Raw genomic sequence first — 15,333 nt, 5'->3', positions numbered from 1 at the left:
GCCGCTGGTATTGACTGCATAGCCTGTCTGTTAGTTGTACTTTGTGTTTAGTGGAACTATCCACCTTCCTTGCCTATTAGCTGTACATTGTGTTTAGGTAAACATTTGCATACCTTTGTATGTTAGCTCCACATTTGGGTGCAGTGGAGAAATTCACTTATTGTTCTGTTCACTATTGTGTTAGTTTTCACCAGGTGGAGTGGGTGCTGTGCTCTTTGTGTTCTTTTGTAGTAAGAATCAACCCTGTTTAAAACGATAGATAGGTACAGGCCTCCTTTTGAGGACCATTTTTATTTTAACTTGGTTTGTTGTTTTCACAGCACCCTCGTCCACCCTCCTTTTGTTTTTTTTTGTTACCTGTCTACATCTCTTCTGTTACCAATAAACGTTACCTTGTTAAGATCTACCAGTTGTGCCTATATGTTTATGGCCCCAACACCCCTAGACCAACAGGGGGTCGTAACACTCCGGATAGGCTGGAAAACCGGAGCCTGAGGCGGCTGTCTGACACACCGTTTCATTTCCTCATTCATTCTGTCGAAATGAAAGCGCATATCTGAACGCATTTACATCTTTAACAACTTTAAAATCCCGGTTAGATAGGCTATTAGTTTTTCATCCAAACATGATCTTGAACATGACCGTTTTATGATGAATCTGCCATCGATGTTAGGACATCCCCGTACATCATGGATTTATCCTCAGCCCAGAATAAAATCTATGTCCGTCTTTAGGTATAACGCTTTGACAGTTGCACTGAAAACACTTAGGCTACTGTGGGCTACATTACTGCAGTAATAACTGTTTAAAGTAATCTGTAACCTAGATAACTGATCAATGAACAGTTATCTTTCATATTGTAGTCGCACTGATTGGAACATTCCTATTCCTATTGATCCTTCCTGCACTCGTGTGTTTTAGAGCCTGTCATGGTCCATGTTGGGCAGACATTCATATTTCTAGCTCCACCTGATTAAAATGGAGGATCTGCCTTTATCTGCCATGGTGAATCATAGTATCGGAGCTCCATTGATGGTGGCTTTTTTTTTTTTCCATCCCCACGCTTCCATCAGGCTCAACATACTCAGAGTTGATTTAACTTATTGTGATCAGCTGTTCTGGAACTGAAAATTCAGAGGTCAGGGTTAAGCTCAGAGTTTGTTAAGCCTGCTTTCTGAAACAGGGCCCAGGTCTCATTTGAACTTGACTGAATTCGAGAGCAGGCTTGACATATTTTGTTCAATTGTTTTGAATAGATTGTGCACAGGATTTTCATATGAATGTTTTACTATTTCGTTTGCACATTTAGTGAATTGTAAGACAAGTGCACAAACTGGAAAAAAAAGTTATGATGTGACCACTCAAGGGCTCTGAGGCAAGTAAAGCACTGTCCAGTGGGGGGGAAAAGAACTGCTGCTCTGTTCAGTGCACACTTTATTTCACACCACTATCAAGCAAAAAGATCATTAGACTTGCAGCACATATGGTTTACAGTTGCACACATGTAATAACATTAACATGCCCATCCACTAGTTTTCCATCTATTTTTAAATAAAACTGAGCATGGTACTTTGTGTTCTGTTAGGGTTTTTCATAATTTTTTTAATTTACACACTTAAGCCTTTATGTTTAGATAATACTGTATCAATTCAAATACTAACATTATGATGTTTTACTTTACTGATGAAGATGGAATCAAAGATAAATCTCAAGCTTTCTATCCTTAATTTTTACATAAGATCTGTACTGAGCGGGAGCCTTCTGCATATAGTCACTAATGGTGTGGGTAAATTGATTCACTGCAGATCTGAAAATATCCAGAATGTCCACAGCTCTGTTTGCATACCAGGTGATTGTTTTCACTAAGCTTACGTGTTTGTCATAGAAAGCGTTAATGTAGACAACAATGACATCAGACTTCAGTGTGTTGTCAACAATGTCCTGAGCTTTGTCAACAAAGAATTTTAAGGTGTCACCCAGTTTCTCCAGGAACGTGTCTAGACTCTCCAGGTGCTCCAAAAGATCCGCAATAGAATTAGGCATAGTCTTTACCCTTTCCCTAATGGCTTCAATGACTTTGGCTCCAGCCATGACATCACCAATGGGCATTGTCACCTGAATTTTACTGATCATGCCAATTACGACGCGGAAAGCACATTCTACATTAACAACCACCAGGTGGATTGTCTTCTCTAGCATAATAGCAATGCTGGTGGTTATCTTATTGAGCACCTCAATGAGAGGGGTCATCTTCTCAGAGCCAGGCAGTTTGACATGGGTCTCCCTCAGGACCTTGATGGCAGCATCCAGGAAGACATGAACAGTCTTCTGGTACTGAACAACAGTGTTCCTAAAAAGGATTGAGACCTGGCTCAGATGTGGGGCATGGCTGTTTGCAATGTTGTGGGCCTCCTCAGTATAGTGGGTAATACTATTCTTCAGCATAGCAGTATGTCTGAACAGCTGGTATTTCTCAGCAAAACTAGACAAACAAGAGGTGATGGCAGGAAGTCTTTCCTGTAGTCCGCTGAGCATAATGTCAGGGGCATCCATGTTGATGACCATTTTCACATTTATTTTATCAGCATTCTTGGCTGAAGCTCTGATGGTGAAGATATCAACATCCTTCCCAGGATCCGACTGTTTAACATAGAAAACATAAAATGAGATGTAAAACTTTTGATATTTGTAATTGTTTAAATATAATAGCAGTATGAGATCCTTACAGCATAACGGCCATATAGCCTGGCATTCATCTGAGACGGGACCCTGCCATTGACCTGAAGACCCAGTAGGCCAGTAGATGGTATAGAAACTGTGGCACTGATTCCATCCTTGCGGACAGCATAACGAAAGTTCACATCAGCGAAGGCAGGGCTAGTTATGTCCACATTCAGGGCAAGACGGGAGTCACTGTAAAGACAGGCATAAATGTGTCACTTTTCAGTACTAAAGGAGGCAATTTTACCCAAAAAACAGAACAATTTTAAAGGAAATAATTACAAGTGTCATCATATGTTTTCTACAAGTAAAATGTCAAAAATGACAACTGTAAAATTAGCTACATATTACACACAATGCTGATTTAAAGTGTTACCTCAGTGTATGGGAAAGAATGTGCTGAATGTCCATGGTTAAATCGCTATGGGTGAAAACCATCTTCTTAGTCAGGCTTATGCCGGCATGTTCAAAATTTATGGTAATGGAAGCTGTTGAAGCACATTGATTTTAGTAAAATCACATTGATGTTTTTTAATTAAGATGTAAAAGTGTATTATATGCTAAGAAAAAAAACTTACAGTCCAGGTCATAATCCAAGAAGACAACAACAGAGGTGGCAGTGGACCTAAAGTTGACATTGAAGACAGGAGCACTGCCCTCTGCTTCAGCTACCATGTTGGTGGTGTACAGTGGGCTGACCAATTTGGCAGTGGTAGAGAACTTCTGCTTGGCAGCTGTCGCTTCTGCAACAGTCTTCTCAAAGATGGTGAAGTCACCCAGGCTGCTTGGCTGAGATATATCTATCTCCATATCAGCAGTCAAGGAAGATGTTGGTGCAATATCAATGGCAGCCTGGGAAATATGCTTCCCCTTGGTGTTGAAATTGAACAGGTTTGCCTCATTATTGCCAGTATACTTCAGCACTGCATACACACGGCTCAAGGATGCTTCAACAGCAAGATTCTCATTTACATCCATGCCAATGACTGTAGTGGTGCCATGGTTAAGCTTAGCATCAGCAGTGTACTTGGAGGTGGAGCGTAGGCCATTATTGTTCAGATACAGATTAACTTCATTATCCAAGACTCCCAAAACTAGATAGTCATCAAGCACTGTGCCATCTATGTTTGCCTTTGTGGATGATTCCATGGAAACATAGTCAAGGGTTCCCTCCAGCTTCAGACTTTTGTCTGTCTCAGCCTTTCCAACAGCCTTGATCACAGGGATGTTGAAATCGCCTGTCATCTTCAGGGTGGAGACAGCGTTTAGTTTGCTTTTGGTGTCTACAACCAGATTTTGGTTTGCCTCCAGGTTGAGTATAGGCAGAGCAATCTTTGCAACAGAGGCCACAGATACAGCACTTTCAAAAGTCTCAGTACTCAAATGGATGGAGCTGTCATGAGTGCCTTCAATGTGACGATTTTCAAGGGACAGGGAATTGGCCAACTTGATTCCTCTCTTGGTGGTCAGACTGGTGGTGCCATCAAGTTTGGCTTTTAGACCCTCAAACACAGAGGCTGTGGAAGCTCCCAGACGGAACACGAGATCATCCTCAGCATACAGTCCAGCATTGACATTCAGATTAATGATGGCAGATTTGAAAGATAGCTCTGAGATCAGGTTACCCACAGAGGGAATCTGGATCAGACCCATCATATCAATAAGGGGAGCAGCCTGGCTTTTCTGGTAAACAACCTTGGCATCTACATCAATAGTTTGCTCAGTGGTCGTCAAAATGTGTTTTAGCCCGATTTGGTCATAGAAGTCAAGATCACTAATAGCTGGGGTATGTAAGTCAACAAATGGAATATCAATCTCAGGGATGCTGATGGGCCTAGTCAGGAAATCAAGGTTTGCTTCCCCTTCTACAGCAGAAAAGATGGCAGCCTCCTTCTCATTGTTCTCTACAGTGAAGTTCCAGAATAGTTTGTACTGATTAAGACGGGCCAGAGCTACAGTGTTCATATGTTGTGTGTCAGGCCTGAAAGTTGCAGAGTAATCATTCTGCAGATCAATTTTGGAAGTAAACTCATCATTGACATTGACTTTGGTGTTTCCCTTATTCTGAAAGCGGAACACAATCTCCCGGGGACAGAGAGCAACATCAACCATATTGTATAAGGCTCCACTGACAACACCAATTAAGTCTGCGTTATGGGTTGCCTTCAGCTCAAGTTTCATGTCATGTAGATTGACATGTATTGATCCCACTAAAAGGTTACTTTTGATTGTGGGACCTTCTGCTTCAGTACGAATATCAAACTTGAAATAGCTGAAGATGACAAAGTCAGCACTCAAGGTCTGTCTCATCTTTAACAGGAATGTATCTGTGTCACTAACGAAGGTCAACTTTACTGTACTTGGACTGACTGTGACTTGCAGGTCACTCTTGTGGATACTCTCATGAGAGTTGAAGGTGGTAGTACCCTGATTTCCAACAGTTATTGTAATAGAGGTACCTTCCTGGTGGGCCACAGCTTTTTGAGTTACAGATGTCTCACCAGTGAGGCCCATGACAGGGAGGTTTAGAACATGTTTATAGGAAGTGTCCAAAGTGGCAGATAAACCACCCTTGGTAGATAAGAAAACTTCATTTAAAAGCTCAGCATTGTAAGGTGCTGTGGTGGCCTTTACTATGGTCTTGGCTGAGGCCTGGGCTGAGAATTCATAAAATGTCACAGATGAATAGTGGTCTAATGCAAGAAAATTGTGAGTGAACTTAAGAGTCTCAGCAGCAACCACGTGATGCCCCTTGGGAACAACAATGCGAGCAGTGGAATCAAGGTTGAAGTTAAGGATTTCAAAGCTAAGCGATGTCCCTTGGGAAGTCAGAAAAGCTGTCAGCTGAGGAGTCTCATCTACATCAACAGAGCTCTGGACTTCAGCAGCATTCCTTATAAAGTAAATGGGGGAGTTGACTTTTATCTCATAACTGAATTTACCAAATGCTGGAATCATAATTTCACTGGGAATTACTGGGAGCTTGAATGTTGGGAGTTGGAGAGTCTTAACAAGTTTCTCTGCTGGAACATGAGGAAGAGTGGGAAAGAAGAACTCTGGTACAGTAATCTCAGGAAGTGAAAACTCAGGCAGGGCAGTAAGGTGGTTCATTGTCAGGTCTCCAAACAAAGCACCCATATCAAACATCTTCATCTCAAAGTTGAGCACAAAATCTATCAAGTCAATGATTCTCTGTTTAATGTCATTAGTTGATATGGTGGTGGCTTGCACAGTGTAGAAGCCCAAGATAGTGAACTTAGGGATTTCCAGCTGTGTTGGGATCTCAAACTGGTGAAACTTATGTATGCTGAACTTCATGGAGGAAACAACAAGATCAGTGAGAGGAATGATGAAAGATGGTATGTTCAGCTCGGCGTTCTTCAGTCCAGTAATGAGCCCCTCAATGATCTGTAATATCTCACTGACAATTTTTTGCTGGGGGAGCAACTTCTTAATTGTCTCAACCATACTGGTGAACATGTCAGAAGCAACGGTATTGAACTCCGTATAGCACTTTCTTGCCAACTCCAGATAAGAGGCGATTTCAGCATTGACATCCAGTTTTGCAATTGTCTGCTTTGTCATTTGTGCAAATCCCTTAAGATTACTTAACACAACCTGATCAAAGATATCCTTCACAATCTTCAAAAAATCTACGATTTTAATTTCTCTCAGTTGTTCCACAGAACCCCTAACAGAGGATAAGACAAAGTTGGCCAATTCTCTTGTCGCCTCAAGTTTCTGGGGGATTTCAAGAGACCTGATCAAGTCATTCACATAAGCAGTGTACTGAGCTATCATTCGATTGCCGTGATTCACAAAGTCATTATAACCAAATGACTTAAATTTCTGCTCAATAATGCCAATATAAACATTGAACTGCGAAATTATATCCATAATCTCAGTTTCTTTCAAGTAGCTGATAGCACCCCGGAAGACTTGCATGAATTTCGTAGGGATGTCTGCATCCTTCACTATCTCGGCTACAGCCCTGATGGTTTCCTCAATTCTGAACTGCTTGATGAGATGCGCAACCTTTTCCAGGATGGCTTGAACCTTTCTGTCAGCCTCAAACTTTACAATCAATTCTCTGATCTTGGTATAGAATGTGTTGATCTTACAGAGGATGTCAAAGTCCTGAATCAATTCCTCAATATAATTTGTTATATCACTGAACATTTCTGTGGGAATCTGACTCAGTAATTCCTCAATATGAGCTTTAAAGTTGATGGATAAAATGTACCTCTTCAGCTCAGCAGCAAATGCCTGCATGTCAAAGGTCTCAATAGTTTTTTTCAACTCAGTCATGATTGTCTGTAGTTTAGCCACGATTTCATACTTTGCATCAATATCATGCAGGAATGAGATGCTGCTGCCCTTCAGTTTTTCCAGGTCAATCTGTTGGATCATCTCCCTCATGGTATCAATTACATAGACAACGATAGCCTTTATGTCATACTCCTCATTAATGGTATTAAGCAGTTGCTGGGTCTTCTGAATGAGGGTGTCTGGGAGGGTGCCACTAGCAAAAATGTCCTTCACCATACCAGCAAAGTGTTGGATGTAAACAGTGAGATCAGCCAGCAGTTTCTCGACAGAAACCTTCAGGTTTCTCAAAGAGGCTTCTACATCCTCCATGGAGATGACATATTCTTGGGCGAAATTATTGAAATACTGCTTCAGCTTAATTAGGTTGCCTTCTATATTCATCTGAGAAACAAAGTCACTCACATGCTGGGGAAGAGCCTCAAGTTTAGCCCTTATCTCCTCATTGTTGATGTAGTTTTGCAATCCCTCTGCAATATATACAACAATGCCCTTGATGTTCTCCAAAAAGGCAGGCAGATTTTCAATTAGAGGGAACTGAATTATGTGACTATCTGTGTTCTTGTCATACTTGAGGAAGCCAGAGATGGCGAATTCCTGGTTCTCTGCAGAGGCGGTGTTGAGTATGTTTGTGAGGATGGTGCCAGAAACCTCAATTCCTGTTCTATCCGGTTCATTGTAAACACTCATGCCCTGATTAAAGGCATGCTCGTTTACTTTAGACCTCAGTCTAAAACTGGACTTCTGCTCTTGGAGTGACAGAACATTATCCATCTTGTTGTCAAATGTGGTCTCAAGGGAAAAACCATTATCTAGCTGCTGGGTAACTGATGCTTTGCATTCATGTGAGCTAGCAAAAGCCAAGGGTTGTGCATTGAGGAGGAACTTGCCATAGATCTGGGCACTGTGCTTTCCATACATGGACATGTCTCCATCAGCATTGAAAATGGCATCAAGGTTGAAATCAAAAGGCACAAAACTGCAACGGATGGTGTGGTCAAAGCGCATTAGCTGTGAGTTGAAGCGGGCATCGTTGGTGATCCTGGCAGCAAGACCGATAACTTCAAGCTCGGTGTTGTGGCTCATGTGAGTTCCAAAGAGTTTTCCAGTGGTGCTGCACTTTGCATTAGTAGTCATATCAGCATAATTTACCAGATAGGTATGCTTGATCTCTTCCTCACCATAGATGGCTTTCAGGCTTCCAGTCAGGTCCATCTTGTACAGCTCTGCCTGCAGGTGAGCCTCATTAATGAAGTTGGCCGCCAGAAGTTTCAGGTTGTTATTAACATTTGCAGACGCAGTGTAGGGTTTTAGGTCAATGGTGACATCATGGGTGTAAGAGGCATACTCACTTGTAGCTTCAGCCTTTGAGTTGAAGTCAAGACTAGAGAGAGTAATTACAAGAGTGTTGGCATTATCAACCTTGATGTCATGAATTGCAGCTTTGTTGGTAATGGATAGAGTAGCCCTTGAAGCATCAAGCCCAGCATTGAAGGTGTTTTCCAAGGACAGGGGGCTCTGGAGAGTGGTTGTTCCACTTGTGGTCAACCCGTCCTTGTTCATTCTCAGAGTAGCCTTGTGAGTAGCCTCATTCTCAAGAAGCTTCACGGTGGCATCACTGTTTAAAGCTAGACCATTGACATCAAGAGAAGCAGTCAGCAGTGAGTAAACACGGTTGTCAGAGTGGTCTGCATTTGTCTCCATTCTCATAGCGACTTCCCCAGCACCAACAGAGGCTTCAGCCTGGTTGCGGATCTTCATACCAAGAGTAAGGGCATTTGCATCACATTTCAGTGACAGCCTGTTGTCCTTGAAGGAAAGCTCAGCAACATGGGTCAAGGTGTCTTCAAAGACGTTGGTGGCAGACCCAAGTGAGAATTCACCATTGGAAAGGGTTGCTTTAATTGTGTTTTGGGCCTTAACAATGGTGGAGTCAATCTGAACTGTGGAATCAATCTTTGCTTCTGGCCAGAATGGGAAGATGCTGAATGACTGGATAGAAATGGTCTTGCCATACATGGGTCCAGCCTTGAACATTCCCTCAAAGTTGCTATCAGCAGAGATTTCTTCAGTGTTGATTCCAGCCATACCAGTGTGCTCTAGTTCAATACTGAGACCAAATGGGCTTGTGGCTTCAATCTTGCTGCTTGACCTCAAATTGATTTTGTCTGTGATGGTTGCATCCTCAACAATACTAATACTGGCTTCAATGAATTTATGGGCCAAATAGCTTTTCAGCTGGGCCTTGATGGAATCAGTGGTGGCCAACATTCCTGAGCCTAAATAAAACACAGAAGAAGAAAAGACGATTGATAACTGATAACTGTGTGATTACTTTTAACAACACATGGAGATGAATTTGCTCATATACAATATACTTAACAGAAATATACACAATATGCTAGTTTAGTGTAGTTTTATCAGAGAACACAATTGTAACAGGAATTCAGAGGAAATTGAATTAACTGAAAACTGTCCTACCAAGACTTAATAACATATTATTCTAACTGTGGGTTAAGGATGAACAACATAACAAATTCTAAATATATAAATGATGTTTCCTATGAAATACCTTCAATGTTTATGGAGAGGATGTCAACTGGGGAGGTTCCTTTCACATCAAACTTAGCTGAGTAGCTTGGTGTCTCTACAACATCTTTGCCAACAGCCACCGAGGCTTCCATGTCATATAAGTTGCTTCTCATCAGAGTTGAAACCTCAGCTTTGCCAAAAAGAGGAATAGACAAAATAAGACTTTCAGGAACAGCGAGCTCTGGGATGGGAATCTTCATGGAGACGATCTCCAGTCCAAACTGGGGCATAAACATGTGAGGCGTGGTCAGAGATGGTGGGAAGTTAAGCTCTTCTGTTGACTTTCCTCCAAAAGGGAGTGGGATAGCAATGGTGAGTTGCTCGTCATTGAAGTGGTAGACAGCCTTTGCCTCACTGTTGAAAAGACAAAAGGAAATGCATACATGTTTTGTAGCATAATTCAAATGATTTAAACATTTATCATGGAGTTGTTCACACTTACGTATTCAGGAACAGTGTCTCTGGCACAGAAATGTCAGGCATTTCAGGTACTCGGAAGTTCTGAATAAAAGGGATATCAACACCATACTTTTCCATGTAATTCTTTCCTGCCTAAGAAAAAAAGACAGTCATTGTTTTATGCCTGCTTCACATTTTTACCAAAGAAAATCTGAATAATTGTTAAAACCAAGATTCATACCTCCACAAACTTCTTGAAGATGTGACGGACCTTCATGTCGGTCTGCCCCACCTGCGTGTCAAGAAGTTGGTTGCCATACTTCTCAACTATATCAGTCATTGGCACGCTGGTGGTCTTAGTGTTCACATCAGACTTGACCTCAACCTCAACCTTGCTGACATCTGCAACAATAGAGAACAATTAATCAAATCCTGAGACATTAAGAAATATTCCTCTAAAACCCAGGTTACAGTTAAGCTGTGAATAAAGTTACTGCAAAAAAAAGTGAAATGTAGCATTTTCTCCCAGGCAAAATGGCATGTTTTCAACTAAATTGTTGTTGGCTTGACCGCTGTATGTTCGGTATGGTTGGCAGAAATAATCATTCTGGGGTGCGTTTTCCAAAAGCATCATTGCTTACAATAACATATATCATGCAACTTCCGTAGTTGGAACTATGCATTTGTGAAGCAACTGTTTCCCAGAACTCTAGTTGTAACTATGGAGATAACTATTTTTGTAACTTACATGGTATGAACCACCGTTAAGCTACGCAGGTGTTACCCAAAACCATAGTTCTGACAAATGTTCGCAAACACGGAGGTTGGAAGTGTAGTTCCTAGTGACTACATCATAGATAGCAGAAAATGTCTAAGTCTAAGGAGGTGCATGTAATGTGATCAAGCAAGGAATGTTTGATAATCTCGCTGTACAACATATATCATGCAAGTTTTTTTTTAAAAAAGTAGTTGTAAAAGTACTTTTAAATATTTTGAGTCAAGGGTAGTGTTGCATTGATTGGGTACTAAGTATTTTTTCAATTCAATTTTATTTATATAGCGCTTTTCATAAAAGAGCAGGTCTAGACCGTACTCTATGATGTTATTTAAAGAAGTCCAACAATCATGCACTAGGCGACAGAGCCAAGGAAAAACTTCCTTTTGAGAGAGAGAGAGAGAGAGAGAGAGAGAGAGAGACAGAGAGAGAGAGAGACAGAGAGAGAGAGAGAGAGAGAGAGAGAGAGAGAGAGAGAGAGAGAGAGAGAGAGAGAGAGACACAGACAGACAGACAGACAGACAGACAGACAGACATGTAGTGAGACTTGAAGGTGTTGAAAGGCTAACTGAACATTTATGGCCTGGTTCAGTGAAGGGGCAATTGAATATATCACAGTATCATCTGCATAAAGGTGCAGTAGTTTGCACGTCCTTTCCAATTCTATTTATGAATATAGAAAATAAAATAGGGGCTAAAATCGAACCTTGATGAACACCCATGGAAATCTCTAAAAAGTCTGATTTAAAACCATCTATAGAAACATATTGCGTTCATTCTGTAAGATATTTTTTTAACCAATTGATTGCTGTGTTTCCTATTCCAATGTTACTTAATCTATTTAGCAAATGCTCATGATCAACAGAGTCAAATGCTTTGGACAGATCCACAAATAAGTCAGCGCAGTGTTGCTTTTTGTCCAAGGCATTTATAATGTCATTTAATAGCAACAAAGTTACTGTAACAGTGCTGTGTCCAGCTCTAAAACCTGACTGTACATGAGTTAGAATGTTGTGCTCTGCCAAGTATTCTTTTAATTGCCTTGCTTCCAAAATTTTTGCAAGAATAGAGAGTTTGGAAATTGGCCTATAATTGTGAAGATCTGAAGGGTCGCCACCCTTTTGCAAGGGAAACACATAGGCTGCTTTCCATAATTTGGGGATTGAATTTGTCTGCAGACTACAATTAAAAATATATGCTATAGGCTTAGCTATAATTTCTAGGGGTTTTTTTGTGTCAATAGCTTTAAGAGAAATACAGACATCCTCTAATCCTCTGGGTCTAAAAAACAAAAGTTTCCGGTGGTGTTTCAGTGCTGGAGTCAGAGCAATGATAACTTGATTTGGACTCACTGAAAATACAGCAAGCTGATACAAAGTGATTGATAAAATGTCCAATTATGTTAAATTTGTTTTTAATTTCAACTGAATTTACAAAAATATGTTGTGGGAGACCTGAAGAATTCGAACCAGACAAAGACTTAATTTGCTTCCAGAATTTAGAGGGGTTATTGTGATTTTCGGTCACATTTATTAGATAGTAATCTGATTTTGCTTTTCTGGTCATGCTTGTGCATTTATTTCTTAAAGTTTTGAAAGCTGTCCAGTCAGCGGTACAATTTGTGGCTTGAGCTTTGCCCCATGCAACATTTCTTTCTCTCATCATAGAGCTTAACTCTTCAGTGAACCATATGTTATTCCTCCCACTAACCCTAAATTTCTTTAAAGGAGAATTCTTATTACAAAATCTGAAAAGGCATTGTGACTGATACTCTAGTCTTCATTACAAACTTATAAAAAGAGACAGCATAAAAATCATTAAATAACTTATATGAATCTATTGTTGAGAGCTTTTGTTGCCATTATGACAAAGAACACATGGGTTTTGAAGCCATGTTAGCGTTTTCAAATAAATTATATATACAAGCTCACCCATCTATTGCACTTTCGGCCCAGGTATTAATATTAGTGTTATAGTGTTGAAAAGAAGATATTTGCAATTTAAACTTATTTTACCTAATGTTTTGTAATTGCTAATAGTTCTTATTTTTTTCTTCTAAGATGTTGCTATTGCTATGAAGATTTAGATATTTAGGCTATTTAAAATAATTAGGCTATATATTATTTATAATGTATATTGTTGTTGTTGCTGGTATATGACTACAATGTGAGAAGCTTAAACAATAATTTATTATCATTTATTATCATAATATTGTAACTTAATATCAATATCAAGATTGCCTATTAGCCCTATCATTATCCTTTAAATGGACAACAAAATTGGTTTTTGGCCCCATATTTTGGGCTCCAAATTTTAACCACAATTCTGATAATGCCAGATGTAGTTACCTTTGTATGGACCTCTCTAAGAAGTAAGCAACTATTGAATTAATGGTTATGTATTATTCTGAAAAAAAGGATAACTGGAAAATTACATTACCATATTTAATTGCAATTTCCTGCTCATAGGTGATGTCCGCAAACTTGATTTCACTCTTAAGCTCCAATTCCAACTCTTCATCACGTTTCAAGTTAGCTGTGACAGAGGCGTCAGCATTGATCGAGGGTACAAGAAGTTGGACTTGCAGCATACCTTCCTTCATGGCCTTCAGACTGAAAAAAATTAACATTGAGTTAGTCTATTCTCAATGATGAGGGTGACATTAATCATGAGGTTTCATGGTGGATTACTTACTTAGCACGGCCAACCAAGGAGAGCTGAGGGATGTTCTTGTTTAGAAAGTCAAGAGAGATGGAGTGAGTTCCTTTGCCCTTAGTGTTTCCATCAACAACACCCAGCCTGACTCCAGCCTCCACATCGTAGTCAGGGATCTGGATGTCAGCTGTGATGACATTCTTCCTTCTGTTATATTTCATGATTGCTCTGGCTTCAGTGGGATCTGCACCTATTGTTGACCAACCAACAGAATAATATTACACACTTAAGTGTTTTCCTAAATCGAGCTGGTAATACATTAGAAAGATTTTTCAATTCTGTACCTTACCTTCAGCCCTTAGAATGACCTTCACAGAGTCAACCTTCTGCCGGCCTTCTTCTCCCTCCCCGAGGAGCTCGTAGGCAACAGTGGCTGTGTACTCAGTGACTTCACCAGTGGGATGAAGCTCCACAGCAAATCTATTTAGATAATTCAAATTAATTAGCCAATATTCATAGGTAATTTATTTTAATTTAAATGGTGATTCAAAGAGTCTTGCTCACTTGCTGTCTCCAGTGAAGGGGAAGTAGGGGGTCGTCTCTTGAGAGAAAGCATCAATGTACTGCAGATCAGTACAGTATTTCATTCCAGCAAAGAAGGGAGTGCACTCACTAAAGTCAACCTTGTCCATCACCATAGGGGGAATGGTCTTCACCTCTAATCCAGTCACTGCCACCAGGGTGTTTCTAAATTTTCAGTGTAGCAAAGTTCAAATATAACAACGGCTGTTTTAGTTTTGATATAGAAAAGTTGCAGGCCGTGAGTACACAAAGAAAATGTTGAACATAAGCTACAAACACATGTATCTTTAACTGAAATAGTGAAACAACACTGTCCCCTTTATATTTCAGGTTTGCGGGGTTAGCAATTGCATTACAACTCTTGCACTTGCAATTAGAGTGGAAAGAATTGTATAATATCTGAAAGTTGTATTTGGACATACGTCATTTTGATGAGCTTTGTTGGACTCGGTGGAGCAGGGATGGTCAGCTTTAGATTGTCACGTCCCACGGAGATCTTGGCACTGAGCCCACTCTCGTGAAAAATGCTGGTGTGCATCTCTAATCCAGAGTTGACATATTCAGGGATGTGGGAGCCAACCTGAGTTACAAACTCAATTCCAGCAGAGGGCATGAAGGTGACGTCACTCTGTGAAAACAAAATACACATAGGTGACTTCTGTGTAATAGAAAATCATACAGTTAGCTTGTTGTAAAACACACTTTTTCAAAGAGTTTTAAATATAATTACCATGTCAGGAGCAATCTTAAGTCCACCCTTGATGCCAGGGGTGAAAGTACCAGACAGTGCAATCCTCAGAGGCACACCAGTGACAGTAGGCAGGAAGAATTCATTGTCCATGAAGATGTAGTGGGCAAAGATTGTGTTGTCATCCTTGGTCATCAGTGCCTTCATTAGCTGTGGCAAATAAAAATACACATAGGACATTTAAATCATAAACAAGGACTTTCTAAATTAATGCATTGTTTCATTGTCAGCTTTTCTTCTAAAAAAATACGAATAACTTCCTTACATCAGTTGGGAACATCTTGAACATGCTGTCAATCATCATGACAGCAGAGTAGGCCATCTCTGTGATTTCATTGGTCTTCAGATATCCCAACTCATTTCCCAAAAGTCTCAGGTAAACCATTGCCTCGGGAGACTCTGTCTTAATTTCCCTCACAAGTTTGTTGAAGTTGCGTCCGATGTCCCTCATCAGGTTCTGGGAGGCCTGAATAACAACAACATGCACACTCTGTAAAAGATGTTATCCTTTTGGAAGGATTGATCATTATGTTGG

At 40.3% G+C, this 15,333-nt stretch overlaps 1 protein-coding gene across 1 annotated transcript in view; it reads right to left on the bottom strand.

Moving 5' to 3' along the window:
- Positions 1 to 1,462: 1,462 nt before the first annotated feature.
- The window catches only part of apobb.1 (apolipoprotein Bb, tandem duplicate 1), a 20,159-nt gene continuing 6,288 nt past the window's right edge, over positions 1,463 to 15,333 (bottom strand). The window contains exons 20-28 of the mRNA XM_046060648.1: positions 13,508 to 13,718; positions 13,253 to 13,425; positions 10,280 to 10,440; positions 10,082 to 10,191; positions 9,620 to 9,993; positions 3,300 to 9,326; positions 3,098 to 3,209; positions 2,727 to 2,913; positions 1,463 to 2,640 (exon numbers count right to left, since the gene is read on the bottom strand). Coding sequence (XP_045916604.1) covers positions 1,696 to 2,640; positions 2,727 to 2,913; positions 3,098 to 3,209; positions 3,300 to 9,326; positions 9,620 to 9,993; positions 10,082 to 10,191; positions 10,280 to 10,440; positions 13,253 to 13,425; positions 13,508 to 13,718 — 8,300 coding nt within the window. The 3' untranslated portion in view covers positions 1,463 to 1,695. The remainder of the gene's footprint in view (positions 2,641 to 2,726; positions 2,914 to 3,097; positions 3,210 to 3,299; positions 9,327 to 9,619; positions 9,994 to 10,081; positions 10,192 to 10,279; positions 10,441 to 13,252; positions 13,426 to 13,507; positions 13,719 to 15,333) is intronic.

The sequence above is a fragment of the Micropterus dolomieu genome, linkage group LG10 (assembly GCF_021292245.1).
Source record: "Micropterus dolomieu isolate WLL.071019.BEF.003 ecotype Adirondacks linkage group LG10, ASM2129224v1, whole genome shotgun sequence".
Classification (NCBI taxonomy): Eukaryota; Metazoa; Chordata; class Actinopteri; order Centrarchiformes; family Centrarchidae; genus Micropterus; species Micropterus dolomieu.
Note: the sequence above shows the minus strand (reverse complement) of the source record. Positions and strands in the feature narration are given on the sequence as shown.